Source organism: Cydia splendana, chromosome 13, assembly GCF_910591565.1.
Source record: "Cydia splendana chromosome 13, ilCydSple1.2, whole genome shotgun sequence".
Classification (NCBI taxonomy): domain Eukaryota; kingdom Metazoa; phylum Arthropoda; class Insecta; order Lepidoptera; family Tortricidae; genus Cydia; species Cydia splendana.
Genome location: NC_085972.1, coordinates 17,742,464 through 17,755,999, shown reverse-complemented (window position 1 = coordinate 17,755,999; position 13,536 = coordinate 17,742,464). Strand labels below are relative to the sequence as shown.

The 13,536-nt window shown below is 37.9% G+C and overlaps 2 protein-coding genes across 2 annotated transcripts in view; one reads left to right on the top strand and one right to left on the bottom strand.

Annotated features, from left to right (window-relative positions):
* The window catches only part of LOC134796241 (von Willebrand factor A domain-containing protein 8), a 75,022-nt gene that overhangs the window by 26,621 nt on the left and 34,865 nt on the right, over positions 1-13,536 (top strand). The window lies entirely within an intron of this gene.
* Positions 1,306-6,074, bottom strand: LOC134796225 (uncharacterized). The gene is made up of 2 exons (XM_063768268.1): positions 5,956-6,074; positions 1,306-2,354 (listed from the first exon to the last, which is right to left on the bottom strand). The coding sequence occupies exon 2, from the start codon at positions 2,282-2,284 to the stop codon at positions 1,328-1,330; it is 957 nt and encodes a 318-aa protein (XP_063624338.1). The 5' UTR covers positions 2,285-2,354; positions 5,956-6,074; the 3' UTR covers positions 1,306-1,327.

Sequence of the window (13,536 nt, the reverse complement as noted above, 5' to 3'; positions counted from 1 at the left end):
GCTCATCAGTTTTTGAAAAATTAAGAGAGCCTTTACAGACTGATAAAATGAAATGTAGTACTCACCTTATCGGAACAAGAAAAACGACTAAAATGGATACTAACACGATCCAATATTTATATTTTAATTTATCCATTTTTAAAAGTAACTTAATACTTTATTTTAAATACTGCGTGACACGACCGATGCATAGTCGTGATCGTGTATTCTGATAGGAGTAAAGAAGTGCAGCTGCTCAAACAATTTTCGTTTTTAAAATTCCTCACATGATATGTGTAAGTGGCGCCGCTCTGGTGGTTATGGAGTACATTAGTTATTTGACATTGACAGTTGACCAGGGGCATTTCACGCCAAGCGGGCAGCGGAAATAATGTCAGGTTATAGTTTTTGCTGATATTTGGAATAGTTAGGTATTAGCAAAGACATATGTAACTTCGTATAAGATGAATAAAGTCTAAGGAAAAAACGTGCCTTGGAAATCAAGAACAAGTCATTCTCGGATAGATGGCGCACACACCTTTGGCCTATGGTCGGCTAGATGGCGTGACGACACCGTTTCATATTTAACAATTTTAACACATAGATATCAGTGAATGAACATGGGTCTAAAAATAATAAAATCATTTATCCATATAAATACATTTTTTGATAATTTTATACGTTTTCATTTTGAGTTTTAGTCGTGTGTCGATAGATGGCAGTAAATTTACTGTGACTACAAAATTTACTATGACAGGACCCCTCTATACTATCTATTCTCTTTGGTATTAGTTATACTACTCGAGGTCCTGAATTTATGTATATTTTTATTCGTGACCGTTTCCGGTTTGGAAGGATTTAGAAAATGGAGGAAATCGGAGGAGAATTCGTTTGTATTGCATTAGAAAAAAGTTTATTGACGCTTTTTAAAAATTAGTAACTACTAACGATCCGCCCCGGCTTCGCACGGGTTAACAAATTATACACCTAAACCTTCCTCAAGAATCACTCTATTGATAGGTGAAAACCGTATGAAAATCCGTTCAGTAGTTTTTGAGTGTATCGCGAGGAAACATACAAACAGACAGACGCGGCGGAGGACTTTGTTTTATAAGGTGTAGTAGTTACTTATGAAAGCAAAATAATGTAAATGATCGTATATGATTCATAATTGTTACATATTTACTGTGACTTATTTTCCAAAAGTGTTTTTCTATAAATACACGTCAAGATCGCTTAATTTCTTTCTAATGCAAAAAAACGAAGTATAGAACATACGCCTTTCGTATAAAGTATAAAGACATGATTTAAAATAAAACCGACACCTCAATTTTATAATTTATTTAAATCACGACACCTGAGACAGAAGACTCTCCGTCCTGCTATTACAATTCTTCTTAATCATTTCCGGCATAAAAATGTGCACTTGCTTTTTCCCTTTACCCAAATCCGGTATCAATTTCTTGCTAACTAACTCCGCGTACTGTTTCTCCACCGCGTTCCTCTCCGTTACAACTTTCTGCCGTGTCTCCAGGACATTGGCCCGGATGTCTCTTTTCGTTTTGTCCTTTTTTGCATCGCGTGGCGTGTTTCTGTGCCGTGACTGTCGCGCGTATGTCTCGATAGTGGCCGCCGACGGCGGGACTTGGTAATCGCGATCGATACCTTGAGTCCTTGCCGAATCCTTCGGCGTTTTAACCTCTTCTTTAACTCTTATGTCTACGGTTGTTTTTGATTTGCTTAAACAGTTGCGCTTCTGTATTTCTGGCCAGCTGTGTCGCGGTTGCGCCATGCGTTCCGCGTTTGGAGCCAGCAAATCTATTTTGCCGGCTAGATCTAGCCATTGTAAAACTCTGTCGGATAGATCTGTGTTTTCTTTGCACTCGCTTCTAGCTGTCCGGTTGCTTTTAAATGCCCTCATGTTCGCTGACAAATCGTAGTTGGAGTGGCCGGTGTCGTACTCGTAGATCGGTTGCGGATTCGCTTTTAACAAAAACTCGTCTTCCGATTCTAGCTCCAAAGCCTCCAAGTTTAGTAGCTCTATCGGTTCGTGGCTTTTCGGGCGTTGCTTGCTTACAATTTTCGACTTATCGCTTCTGATAACAAGGCTCAGTTTCCTCTCTCCTTCGTCTCTGATGCTCAGTCTAGAATTCCTCGAGTATTTCGTAGTGCTGGCAGATGAGTGTGGTCGCCTCTTGACTTTGGTGTAGTAAGGGTCGTCAGGGGTGAGAATCGCGTGTCGGAAGCCGTCGACCCAGACCGTGCGGACGTACATAGGCCGCTGCGAAGACTGCCAGCGGGGCATGTCACGTTCCCGGCTACACACAAGGGACGTGCGTGCGTGAACTTGGGCCCATAATTGATTATCGATGCTCCTGAAATTGAAATGGCTGAGTCAGTAAAAACGTCCGTGTTCCCGCGAAAGGGGGGAATAAGCCGCCGTGAAATCTATTTGGTGCTTATTCCAAAAGCACATATTACACAGACGACTCCAGCGGTCAGAAAACCAGTATAAGCGCATACATGAGATCAATTACTGATGTCGAGGCCACAATTCCACTGGTTGAATCGAGCATTCGACTCACCTGTGCTCTTTGAGCAAATGGAATACACGACAGGAAAGCTACGTATAAAGTCGTTTTGGTAAATTATTGCTTTGCGTATTTTACCAATGTCTAATGACTGATATCGATTATGGCGATCAACATAAGATTGAACGAAGCCAAAACTAAAAATCAAACTTTCTAAATTAGGCGATTCATGTATTATATGGTTGAAAACAGGCATTTTGGGACGACAAAGAGTTGAAGCATTGATAACTAGCACTTGAATTTCCATTTATATTTTCAGAAATCTTTCAAACTAATGGTGTATTCGTATTGTTGTAATCGTTTCACAACAAAAGTAATACCTTGACTGGAATTTCATTGTAATATTCAATATATGTTTGTGTATTAAATTGTATGTTGAGTAACTGACTTAGTAACAAGTCACTTAAGTTATAAAAGTGCAGTCTAATAATGAATGGCAGTATTTTGACGAAAATCAGAATAGGACAATTGAAAGGGCCGAAGTTATATAAAAACGCTGTATCACGCACTGCTCTTTCAGTAAACGATTAATCATTTCTACGTTTCACATAGTGTAGCTTACCTACAGTACTTCTTAGGGCAATTCTTACGTATATGATTCGTACAATGATATTTGAATCATGTTATTTAGTTTTTGTGCATTTAGCTCGTATTTGTCCGACCATGTATTATTTAAAAGCCAAATTAACATTGGAACACAATATCTAAAATGAATAAGATACTTTTTCATCTCAGAACTAATGGGAACAAATGAGTGGAACGCAATTGACGAGAGTGCTACGCCGAAGTTAACTACGAGTATCATACTTGTATGAATGTGTAAGCTTTATACTCCCTGTACTAAATCCATCTATGTACAGTCACCTGCAATAATATGTTACTCTTCGAAGGCCGCAAAAATATCTGACACGCTCTTATGGCTCAACAAATAAGATCGTGTCAGATATTTTTGCGGCCTTCGTTGTGTAACATATTATTGCAGGTGACTGTACCTAAAGCCTGAAGGTCTACCGCCAACATGGAAAAATCGAAAAACGTTATCTGATTCTCTATCGCTCGAAAATTCAAAAGTGATAGATAGGTAGTTAACGATTTACAAATTTTTCGATGTCGGCGGTAGGCCCTCGGGTCTCTACAGGGTAATAGTGTAGAAGATAAATCTAATGTGAACAAAGGGATGCCTATTGCCGAAATTGATAGTCCATCTGTTATCGTTATGTCATATTAGGTAATTATTGCTAATGAAGATTTGTTGATTTACACTGGATTTGAGTGTTAATGTTAATCCTCTCTCGTGTACCTTTGAGAGGTAACCTTTCTATCAATCTTCTACGCTTGTATAAAGTGTAAAGTCTGCTAGTACATACACTGTGGCACGTAGCATTGTGAAGTAACGAGGCAAGAGGGTAACGAGACTATTCAAACTCGACGCATTTGCAAATTGAAAACAAGCTATGTAGTTTAAATGTTAAATATTTTTTCACCTCAGCAGCTCGAACAAGGGTACTTTGCTTCTTAAAAACAGTGAGCAAAATGCGATTTTGCTCACTGAGTCATTTTGTCTCACTCAGTGAGCAAAATGCGATTTTGCTCACTGAGTGAGACAAAATGTCATTTAAGTGACCTTTATAGTCAAATGTCATTTCAACATGCGGGGTCTAATACAATTTCGATATACTTGGGTTCTATTATCTCTGTCCCTCTAGGTATGTTCTCACTGCTTAGGGTGAAAAATTTTGTGTACTACACGAGATCAAAGTTATTTACATCTCGTGCGCTTTTGAATCCCTTACTACGCTCAAGATTCTAAATTAGATTCACTCGCTACGCTCGTGAATCTATTATAGAATCTTTCGCTTGCACGGGACTCAAAATAAGCACTCGAAGAAATATCAAACTTTGATCTCTTGTTGTACAAATAACTATTTCCTTTTTTATTGTGAGCACGTTAACCAGAGTTATTAACGTTGATTTTACATACAATTTATAAGCTATGTAGTATGTATAGTTGTTGTATGTATGTATGTATGTAGCTGTGTAGTTGTTGTGTATGTGTATGCACTGGGCCCTTGGGCTCTGTCTAGACAGAGCGGCTTGGAGAGCGCTGGTGAAAAGTGTCCACATTCGTCACGTCCCTCAGCCATGAGGATACAACAAGGAAGAAGAGTTGTAGTATCTAACCCGTTATGCCAGTATTCGTCGGTGATAGCCTGAAAGCTAGTTTTATACTTCGCAATGGTTGATTTGTCGTAGCGAAACTAGATATGGGCCATTTTACTTTTTTATGTACATACCTTTTTGGCACATTGTAACAAAATGCATATTTTAGAATACTTGGCTATTACTTTTATTTTCTGTTATGTGATGGAGAAAGAGGCTTAATTAGGCTATCAATCCCGATAGCTTTGTTCGATATATAGCTACTGTAAATAATCTTAATTACAGTAACTCAGTGGTTCTTGAGTGTCTCCCGGTTTGTATGAATTATGGCATTTACCACTGCGTTACCATCTTTTTACATAGGTAATCAATATTAATATATGAATTTTGGTCAACAAATTCAATAGGTATGAATTTTGGTCAACAAATTCAATAGGTATGAATTTGGTCATATTTGGTCAACAAACTCAAATTACAAAAAATACTATTTTTATACACGATATCTATCATATTTTTTTCTGGCAATAGACTAATCGTCATGAAAAAGTAGAATGATGGTTTAACAACTCTGAACCGGTCAAATTTTATTGGGATTTCGGGATGGATTCCCTGGTAGGTACCATCTGGTACCATGTTAACAGTCTTTCAGTATTACCTATATATTCACCGGGCAGAGTAGGTATGGCCAAGGGTTCAAATAAAATGTCAAAAAATACCCACTTTGAAAACTCCACAATTTTAAAACCAACTGAAGTCTATTAATAATTATTTATTTTACACTTTATTCTCACACAATATTAAAGTTTAAATAAACTAACCAAACCAAAATACCAAACTTAGCTATATTTATTTAATACACAAATATTATTAATAACCTATATGTAAAATAAATAAGATTGCAATCGCTATTCAGTCAACTTCATACTTTTGTTTTAAAACCATATGATGATATTCGTTTTAATTTTTTCTTAGAATATCAACCACGAACTTTACGCCGATGAAGTAATTTATATTTTTTTAATCCTCAAAACTAAATTCATAAAAAAAACGGTATAGTCATACTGTGTTGATTTTTCCCACGCGTATTATTCACTAGTTTTCAGGATAATGAAGTACAATTCTAGCTTTTGTTTTTGTAACAACTTAGACGATGCATTTTTCAATCTTTTTTTATTCTAACAGCAAATGTAACGTGTTATTACCAAAACTATAAAAAACTACTTACCTCCTCCAAATATATAAATCCCATCTGAGTTACTGCGTCGCCTACGCCGTAGCCCGTAGATCTCTACAAACCACTACGTTCGTAGTATTTCATCCATTCACCTCTAACATTGATGATTTCGTCTCACTTCCGCCTTAGTTCCAACAATCGTCTTTTACTTTCTTTATTTTTTCTTCCTTGAAGCGAGGAAGCTAGTTTTCACTTCTTTCTCTCGTCTTTTGTTTTTATTTAGCCAATGATCTCATCTTTATTTGATCGTATTTAGCTTAAACCAAAAATACAGTGTCTCAATTTTTCTTTTCTTGCACCAAGTTGTATTTAGATTGTGAAGTTTCACGTTTGTTTTATTTAGCCGTTTTAGTCAACGATCTCTAAGTATGTCCGTTCTAGCAGGTATCATAAAATCCTTTTGCTTGAAATTGGATCGTAAATTTGCAAGTTTCACAATTGTTTTCCCTTTTTTTGGTGTTTTGTTTTCGTTGCGGTATTATTGTGGTTCGGTAGATGTCGTGACGTGACGACCTCGCGAATTCAAAGTTGTGTGTGACTGCCGTGGGGCGACCGATCGGAGGGTTTACCCCCGGGTTAGGACTCGGTCACGCTGACGTCGTCCTTTTACAAAAGATTTTTTTTTCTTTATAAATATCTGCAATCACTCGAAAGAGTTATAATCAGATTGGTTCAGGGAAGTGACGTTTCCAGAATGATAGGGCCATTGACATACCTTCCCTTAAATATCCAGCACATCAGCTCGTTTATGAATTTATTTAATATTACTTTTTAGAAACTTTGGTTCTGTTTGAAGAATTGTCCATAACTACTACTAAAACTAAAAACTAAACTACTACTACTACTAGAACTAAAAAGTGGTATTGAACATATAATAATAAACTTTGACTAAAAGCTCCGTCAATTGCAGTAGGACATATATTTTTCTCAAAAATTAAAGGCAAGGTTAACTTAGCTGGTAAAAAAAGTAGGTGAAGCTTATGGTTAGTCAAAGTTTGAAGAGCAAAAGATTGCATTCCCGTAAATGTAAGCGGACCAAACTTAAAAAAAAAAATTGATACGCCCGTGGTGGGAATTAATACTTAATTAATAATTAATAGGCATATACCGGATATCTGTCCGCGGATATGTGCTATGTTCCCGTCATGCATTAACAGATTGGTCCGCTAAACACATCTACCAGACAGATCTGACTGAAAACGACAGATGTCGTAATAAACACGCCTTTAGGCACAAAATGGTTCTCGATGGTTGGCGTGCCATTGCCGAGTTGGTACATTATCCTCGGCTCGGGCCTTCACAAATTTTTCAACCCGCCTTTACTGCCAAGCAGATTTTGGTGACCATCTGTGAACATTTCCAAAGTAGCCCAATCTTCCTGCGGAAGCTCCGGCTGTGGAATTAACTCCCTTCCGAAGTTTTCCCGAGGGTCTACAGTAAGGGATTCTTCAAAAAAGGAGCGTACCTACAGGTTTTTATAAGGTCGGCATCCTCTAGCTATGCAGGCGTCCATAAGCTATGGTGACTGCTTACCATCAGGCGGGCCCTATACTTGTTTGCAACCGCTGCGGTATACAAAAAAATCTCTCCTTCGGAATCTTAAAGTCTGTTAAATTAGTATATTTTCAAGGTGATAGATTATACAATGTAGACCTGCCTTTAGGCACAAAATGGTGCTCGATGGTTGGCGTGCCAAGTTGGTACATAATCCGCGGCTTGGGCCTTCTCTAATTTGTCAACCTGCCTTTTTACTGCTGCTGAATTTTTAGTTTTTAGTTTTTTTGTAGAAAATTATAAATTGGAGAAGCAATTACATACATAGTTCAACACAAACTTTGCTGCGATTTTTTTTCGGATGATGCGAATGTCATGAATATTCCACGGCCTGCTTAAGGTCTAGCCTAGATTATGGAATTCTTTTACCATGGCACCTTACGATATACTTTTAATTCTAAGAATTCAATCCGGATTCGGGATAATTTGACCGTTAAGACGCAAGAGAATTTTAATAAATAATTGTTTGATATTAAAAATGCCTTTTATTTACTACATTATTGCAATACGTTATACCAAGTATATGGCCCAACCCTGTTCATGTAGTTGATGTAGTCACAATAATATACTTGAATATAACCTAAATACAAACCTATAAATTACTATACAAAATTTCAAATCGCCAAATATACTGCAAATTATAAATTCGGCAATCATTTTGCATAATAAAAGCATCGAATGTAAACTGTTATTTAGCACGAAAGGTTTATCCTTTACTAATACTAATACAAAGTTATTCCTGAGGTCATATTTTGAAATGGCATTCTATATACAATAAAATATAAAACCAAACGATAATAGTCCTTAAGTTTACCACAGTAAGGTCTCCAATGCTTACTGTATTATGGTTACTTCTACTTTAGTATTACGTGTGGCGTCGTTGTTTGGGGCACGGTTAAGTTGGTGCAAATAAGTAGTTTCCGAAGTAACTTGGTCTGTTAATGGAATGATGGTATCTCGCTGTATATTTAGAAACTTTGCCTAAATTAGAGTGGAAATAGAACTGGGTAAAGTTTAAGGAAAGTTATGTCGATGCACAATCGTGATTACAAGTTTGTTGTCGGTTCACACTTTATTAGCTTAGGAGGCACCTAATTGTTTATCTTTATTTTTTACTAGCGAGCCGCCTCGGCTTCGCACGTTACAAATTATACACCTAAACCTTCCTCAAGAATCACTCTATTGATAGGTGAAAATCGCATGAAAATCCGTCCAGTAGTTTTTGAGTTTATCACGAACAAACATACAAACACACAAACAGACAGACGCGGCGTGGGACTTTATTTTATAAAGTGTAGTGATAAAAGTGACTAGAGAAGAAAGAAATAAGCTTATACAGTTTTGACAACGAAACATAGCTATTTACAGACTTTTGGATTGTGCCGCTCTTAATAAATAATGGGTAGGTACCACTACTTTAACAATAGATGAATTTCATGACCAGTATACCTAAAGTATTGCAATACTTTTACTCCACAATGTCATTCCTGTAAACTCATATTACCTAAAATAGTCATACATACAACACTTGTAAGCTTGTAACTAATGAATTACTATCAAGACACTCAAGACCGCAATGTGCGATAAAAGTTCGCGACAAGAAGTAAAATGGAGGGTGACAGCAGTGAACTGTGAAGCCCTGAATAGTTGCGGTGATATTCAAATGTGATCGCGGCGCCATCAGATATGCCGGCACTCACTGGGTTACTGCCTATTCGAAAAACATAGCCATTATAGCACTCCGGGTGCGTATGCACGTCTCCCTCTGATCTACTATCTAGTATCTGAATTTCTTAATAAATTAAGAAGGATGTCACACTGAGACTTGCTGCCATCAGGTGTGGCTTGGCCTTAACTAGTCGAAAACAATATTTAGATACTGGCCATTGGAGAATTTTCAACCTAAAATCTTGTCGGCATTTGGTCACGGTGCCGCGTATTTATTCACTCAAATAGCTAGAGTCTGCACTTAAGAAATATTGGTGCTGTTATGAGTGACTATTTACTTAATGAACTCATGGGATGTTCATCATCAACATCAATATTTAAGAGCTATGCTCTTCTCGGTGGAGTAATCACCACTCTTCTCTTTGCTGGGCCAGCCTTTTAACTCCCTCGTACGACACGACAGAAATTATATTTCATTTGGCTGATATATGTGAGCCTGGGCCTTCCTCTGCGTCTTTTCCCCTTATTCTTGCCCTCGGATGTTTAAAAAGAATCTGTCGTTCCGTATCAGCTGGCCAACCATCTTTCCCCTTCTGTTAGCTATTGTGTCTAACAGGCATCTCTTCTGTTGTGTTATTACGAACTATTTGCTTCAGCCAAACTGATTAGTCTACATACAAAATTATATGCTACCTGAAATTCTAACTACTTGCTATCGAGTTTTTCTTTCGTTATTCAGTAGTTCAGAACAGAATAAGCCGCAATGTCGCCTTAAGTCTCCTATTTTATGTGTCAGTAACGGAAATGTATGCCGCTGCGTTTTATACCCTGCCCCACGAATAGGCCTGCCGTAAACTTGAATATGACATGACCCCTTTTAGTAACTTAAGACCTACATTTGTCTGAGACCTTAGCTTTCAGAAAAGAAACATGGTAGGGAAAGTCATGATCATATCATTTGATATTTACCAGTTGCTTTTCGGTGAAGGAAAACATCGTGAGGAAACCGAACTATTCCCAATAGTTTCCCCTCTGGGTTGGAAGGTCAGATGACAGTCGCTTTCGTAAAAACTAGTGCCTACGTCAATTCTTGGGAATTAGTTGGACAAGCGAACCCCAGTATCCCATCAACCGTGGCAAAATGCCGGGATAACACGAGGAAGAAGAAGATAGGGAAAGGCATGAGTAGGTGTTTTTTTAAGACTTCAGTAGTTAACTGCAATTTTGTTGTTTGATCTGGAGTAGAACCTTGGATATTTCTACACATGGCAAGGCAAATATCGTTTGATTATGGACATTACCCAAATCTATTATTTTACCGTGTCGTGTAGGTATGTACCAGTGGCGGCGCGTCCATAAAAGCCGATTCCCACCGGCTTGCCTGTTTTTGGACGTTTGAGCAGAGTTGTTAAGGAGATATCTAAGCCAAATTAGCCCCGGCTTGCCTATGGATATGTTTGACGCACCGCCACTGGTATGTACCTACACTTCAGAAGTCTGCTTGGCTTTTCTTTCTTTCTCGGGTCGCTAGGAAGAGCTTAGAAGGCTGAGCTAAAAGCTAGTTAAAAGTGAAATATCAAATGGGAAGGGTTAAACCAATATGAATCAATTTAGTCTAAACAACTGCAATTACCAATGCTAGTTGCCTGTGTAATTACGGTGAAATTGTTTGCACACGGCATGCTTTATTACCACGGACAGGGATTTAGTGCTAACTGCTTCGCGGTTGAAACTAAAACTATGAAGCTATGTGTTGCAGTGTTTTATGTACAAATAATTTAATTTCCGACCCATTTTGTACTTTGTCACATTGACAATAGTATATGAGGTCTAGCTTTCATATTGATTATCACTGTACGAAATGGGTCGGAAATTACATAAATTCTTTGACTGTATGTTATCCGGTGTTGGGGGGAAATTATTTTCTTAATGCTTTTGTACATGAAAATAAAAATTGGGATGTTTTTAGGGTTTCGTACCAAAGAGGTACAAAATGAATCCTTTCGGTGCGACTCTTTCCGTCTGTCCGTTCGTTTTTAACTGTAAACGCAAACTCACGACACGAGCAGGTGTCCCGAAACACTTAAAATATATCTAGTAAAATTTGCTACTTCTGCTTTCAAGTCACGATATGTACCGAGTTATTGGCGATGTTGATCTTTCTTCGATGCAGATTCGTGATACACGACAGGTTTGGTACTCGATAGTGAAACAACGTGAACTTATTTCAAGAGAAATGGGTCTTTATCTTCGTCTATAATGGAGGTACCATCGCCCACGCTGTTAACTGTACATCGGTGGACCTTATGCCTTTTGTAATAAGGTCCACTGAGGAGTGTTGCTGTTTGTACCTGCACGAAATCATCGTGAAAGGGTAACCAACAGACAAACAGCTAGGGTGTTTTAGCAGTTCAGCACCAAACTTAATAGTTTAAATTATATTTTGTGGGAAACTAGATGATCCGATATTATATACCTGTCTAACGGTTAGGCTATTCAATTATTTCGTTAATTAAGACGAAACAGGAGCTGAGTTTTAAATATTTTAGGTAAATATATCCGTCTCGCTAACGGAAGCGGCACCTAAACGTAGTGCGATAAGGACAAGGCGAAAAATCCTGCGTAAAAATCTCAAAAATCGAGGTTTCGTACTCCTCTGTTTCCTCCTCCAAAACTTAACCAATCGTAACCAAATTTGGAAATCTAAATGATTATGAAATTATCTGTGTCGGACCGTTTTGCTTTTTTGGCTATTTGATATCAGTTTTGAATGCCACGCCTCTCATTGCGGTATGGTCAATTAGGCCAATTTGGCCATTTTTGAAGGGCTCTAGCCTTTCGCCTTAAAAAACAAAAATATCAAAAAAAGCAAAACGGTCCGACACAGATATTGACAATATTAATCTGTGTTGAAAAAATCATTGCTCTACCTTCAAAAACCACGGAGGAAAACGAGGAGTACGTTTGTATGGAGAAATGACCACTCCCGTTGGCTCTTAAGGCAAAAAAGTTAAACCAAATGTTTTGGACATGTTACATGTTGTACATACGCTTACCCATATAACCATTCCAGTCGCAGAATCACAAAGTGGTAACTAAATGTCAGATGTGTCGTAACAGAGTCCACACAATGTGTCTAGAATTGTTTCGAAACAAAGTGTCGTCGCCGTGTCTACACTTTTCCGTAACAAGGTGTCGACACATTTGTGTGCACTTTGCGTGCGGTTTGCGACTAAATCTGACAGCAAATTTGTGACAGCAAATGTCAATATAAAATACCTCTTGAAAACCAAGGTTTGTCAAACTACTATTAGTGTCTCGTGTGCTCGTAATTCTAGTAAGTCATCATGGGCAATGCAAATGATAATAATCGACCGAAACCATATAAACACCCAACACCCGTCAACCTTTTACAAAAAAGTTTTTAAAGAAATGCAATAAGCTACTTAGGTCAGGCAACGAATGCTCCAAAAGTTGTAGAGGGAAATGCTCGGAACACAATTTTTGACTCCGTAACTCGGTTTGACAAGTTAGGAGGTGAACATATCAAAAGTCCCCGGCCGTAGCCCTTGAGCAGGGGGGAGAGAGGGGGCTTTGAAGGTCCCATTTTCCGGTTTTTCGATTATATCTCGGAAACTATGCATCTCAGCGACATGGCCACTTATACAAAATGAAAGTTAATTTAATTTGTTACAAGTTTATTCAGTCAATTTTTTCGATATGTTGAATAGTTTTTGAGATATCCGCTCTTGAAAGTTTATTTAGGGCTCTCAATTTTATCTTGATATATCTATATCAGTGAAGGTGCTAGGCCGTGTTTGGTATCGTTTTCGTATAAATCTGGGGTGCTGAATCCATTTAAGGTATCACATTGACACCATTCCATAAAATAAAAAAAAATATTTTTAGTGTTCCGTACCTCAAAAGGAAAAAACGGAACCCTTATAGGATCACTCGTGCGTCTGTATGTATGTCCGTCTGAATACACAAAATAGTTCTTTACCTATAGATGACAGGAAAACCTATTAGAAATGTGCAGTCAAGCGCGAGTCGGACTTAATGTACGGAACCCTTAATACGCGAGTCCGACTCGCACTTGGCCGGTTTTTTTGAAACTCCTCTTGACGCTTAACCGCTGAACCGATTTCGTTGAAATTTGGTATAGAAATAGTTTGCGTCCCGGAACAGGACATAGGACAGATCTTATAACCAAAATCATCTTTTGAAGGTGTGAAAAGTGGCGTGGAAATTTGTACGGGAAATCAATAACCGCTGAACCGATTTATATGAAATTTGGGATGGTCTACATCTTTAATTTAGTTAAAAATGATGAAAAAACATGACTTCAAA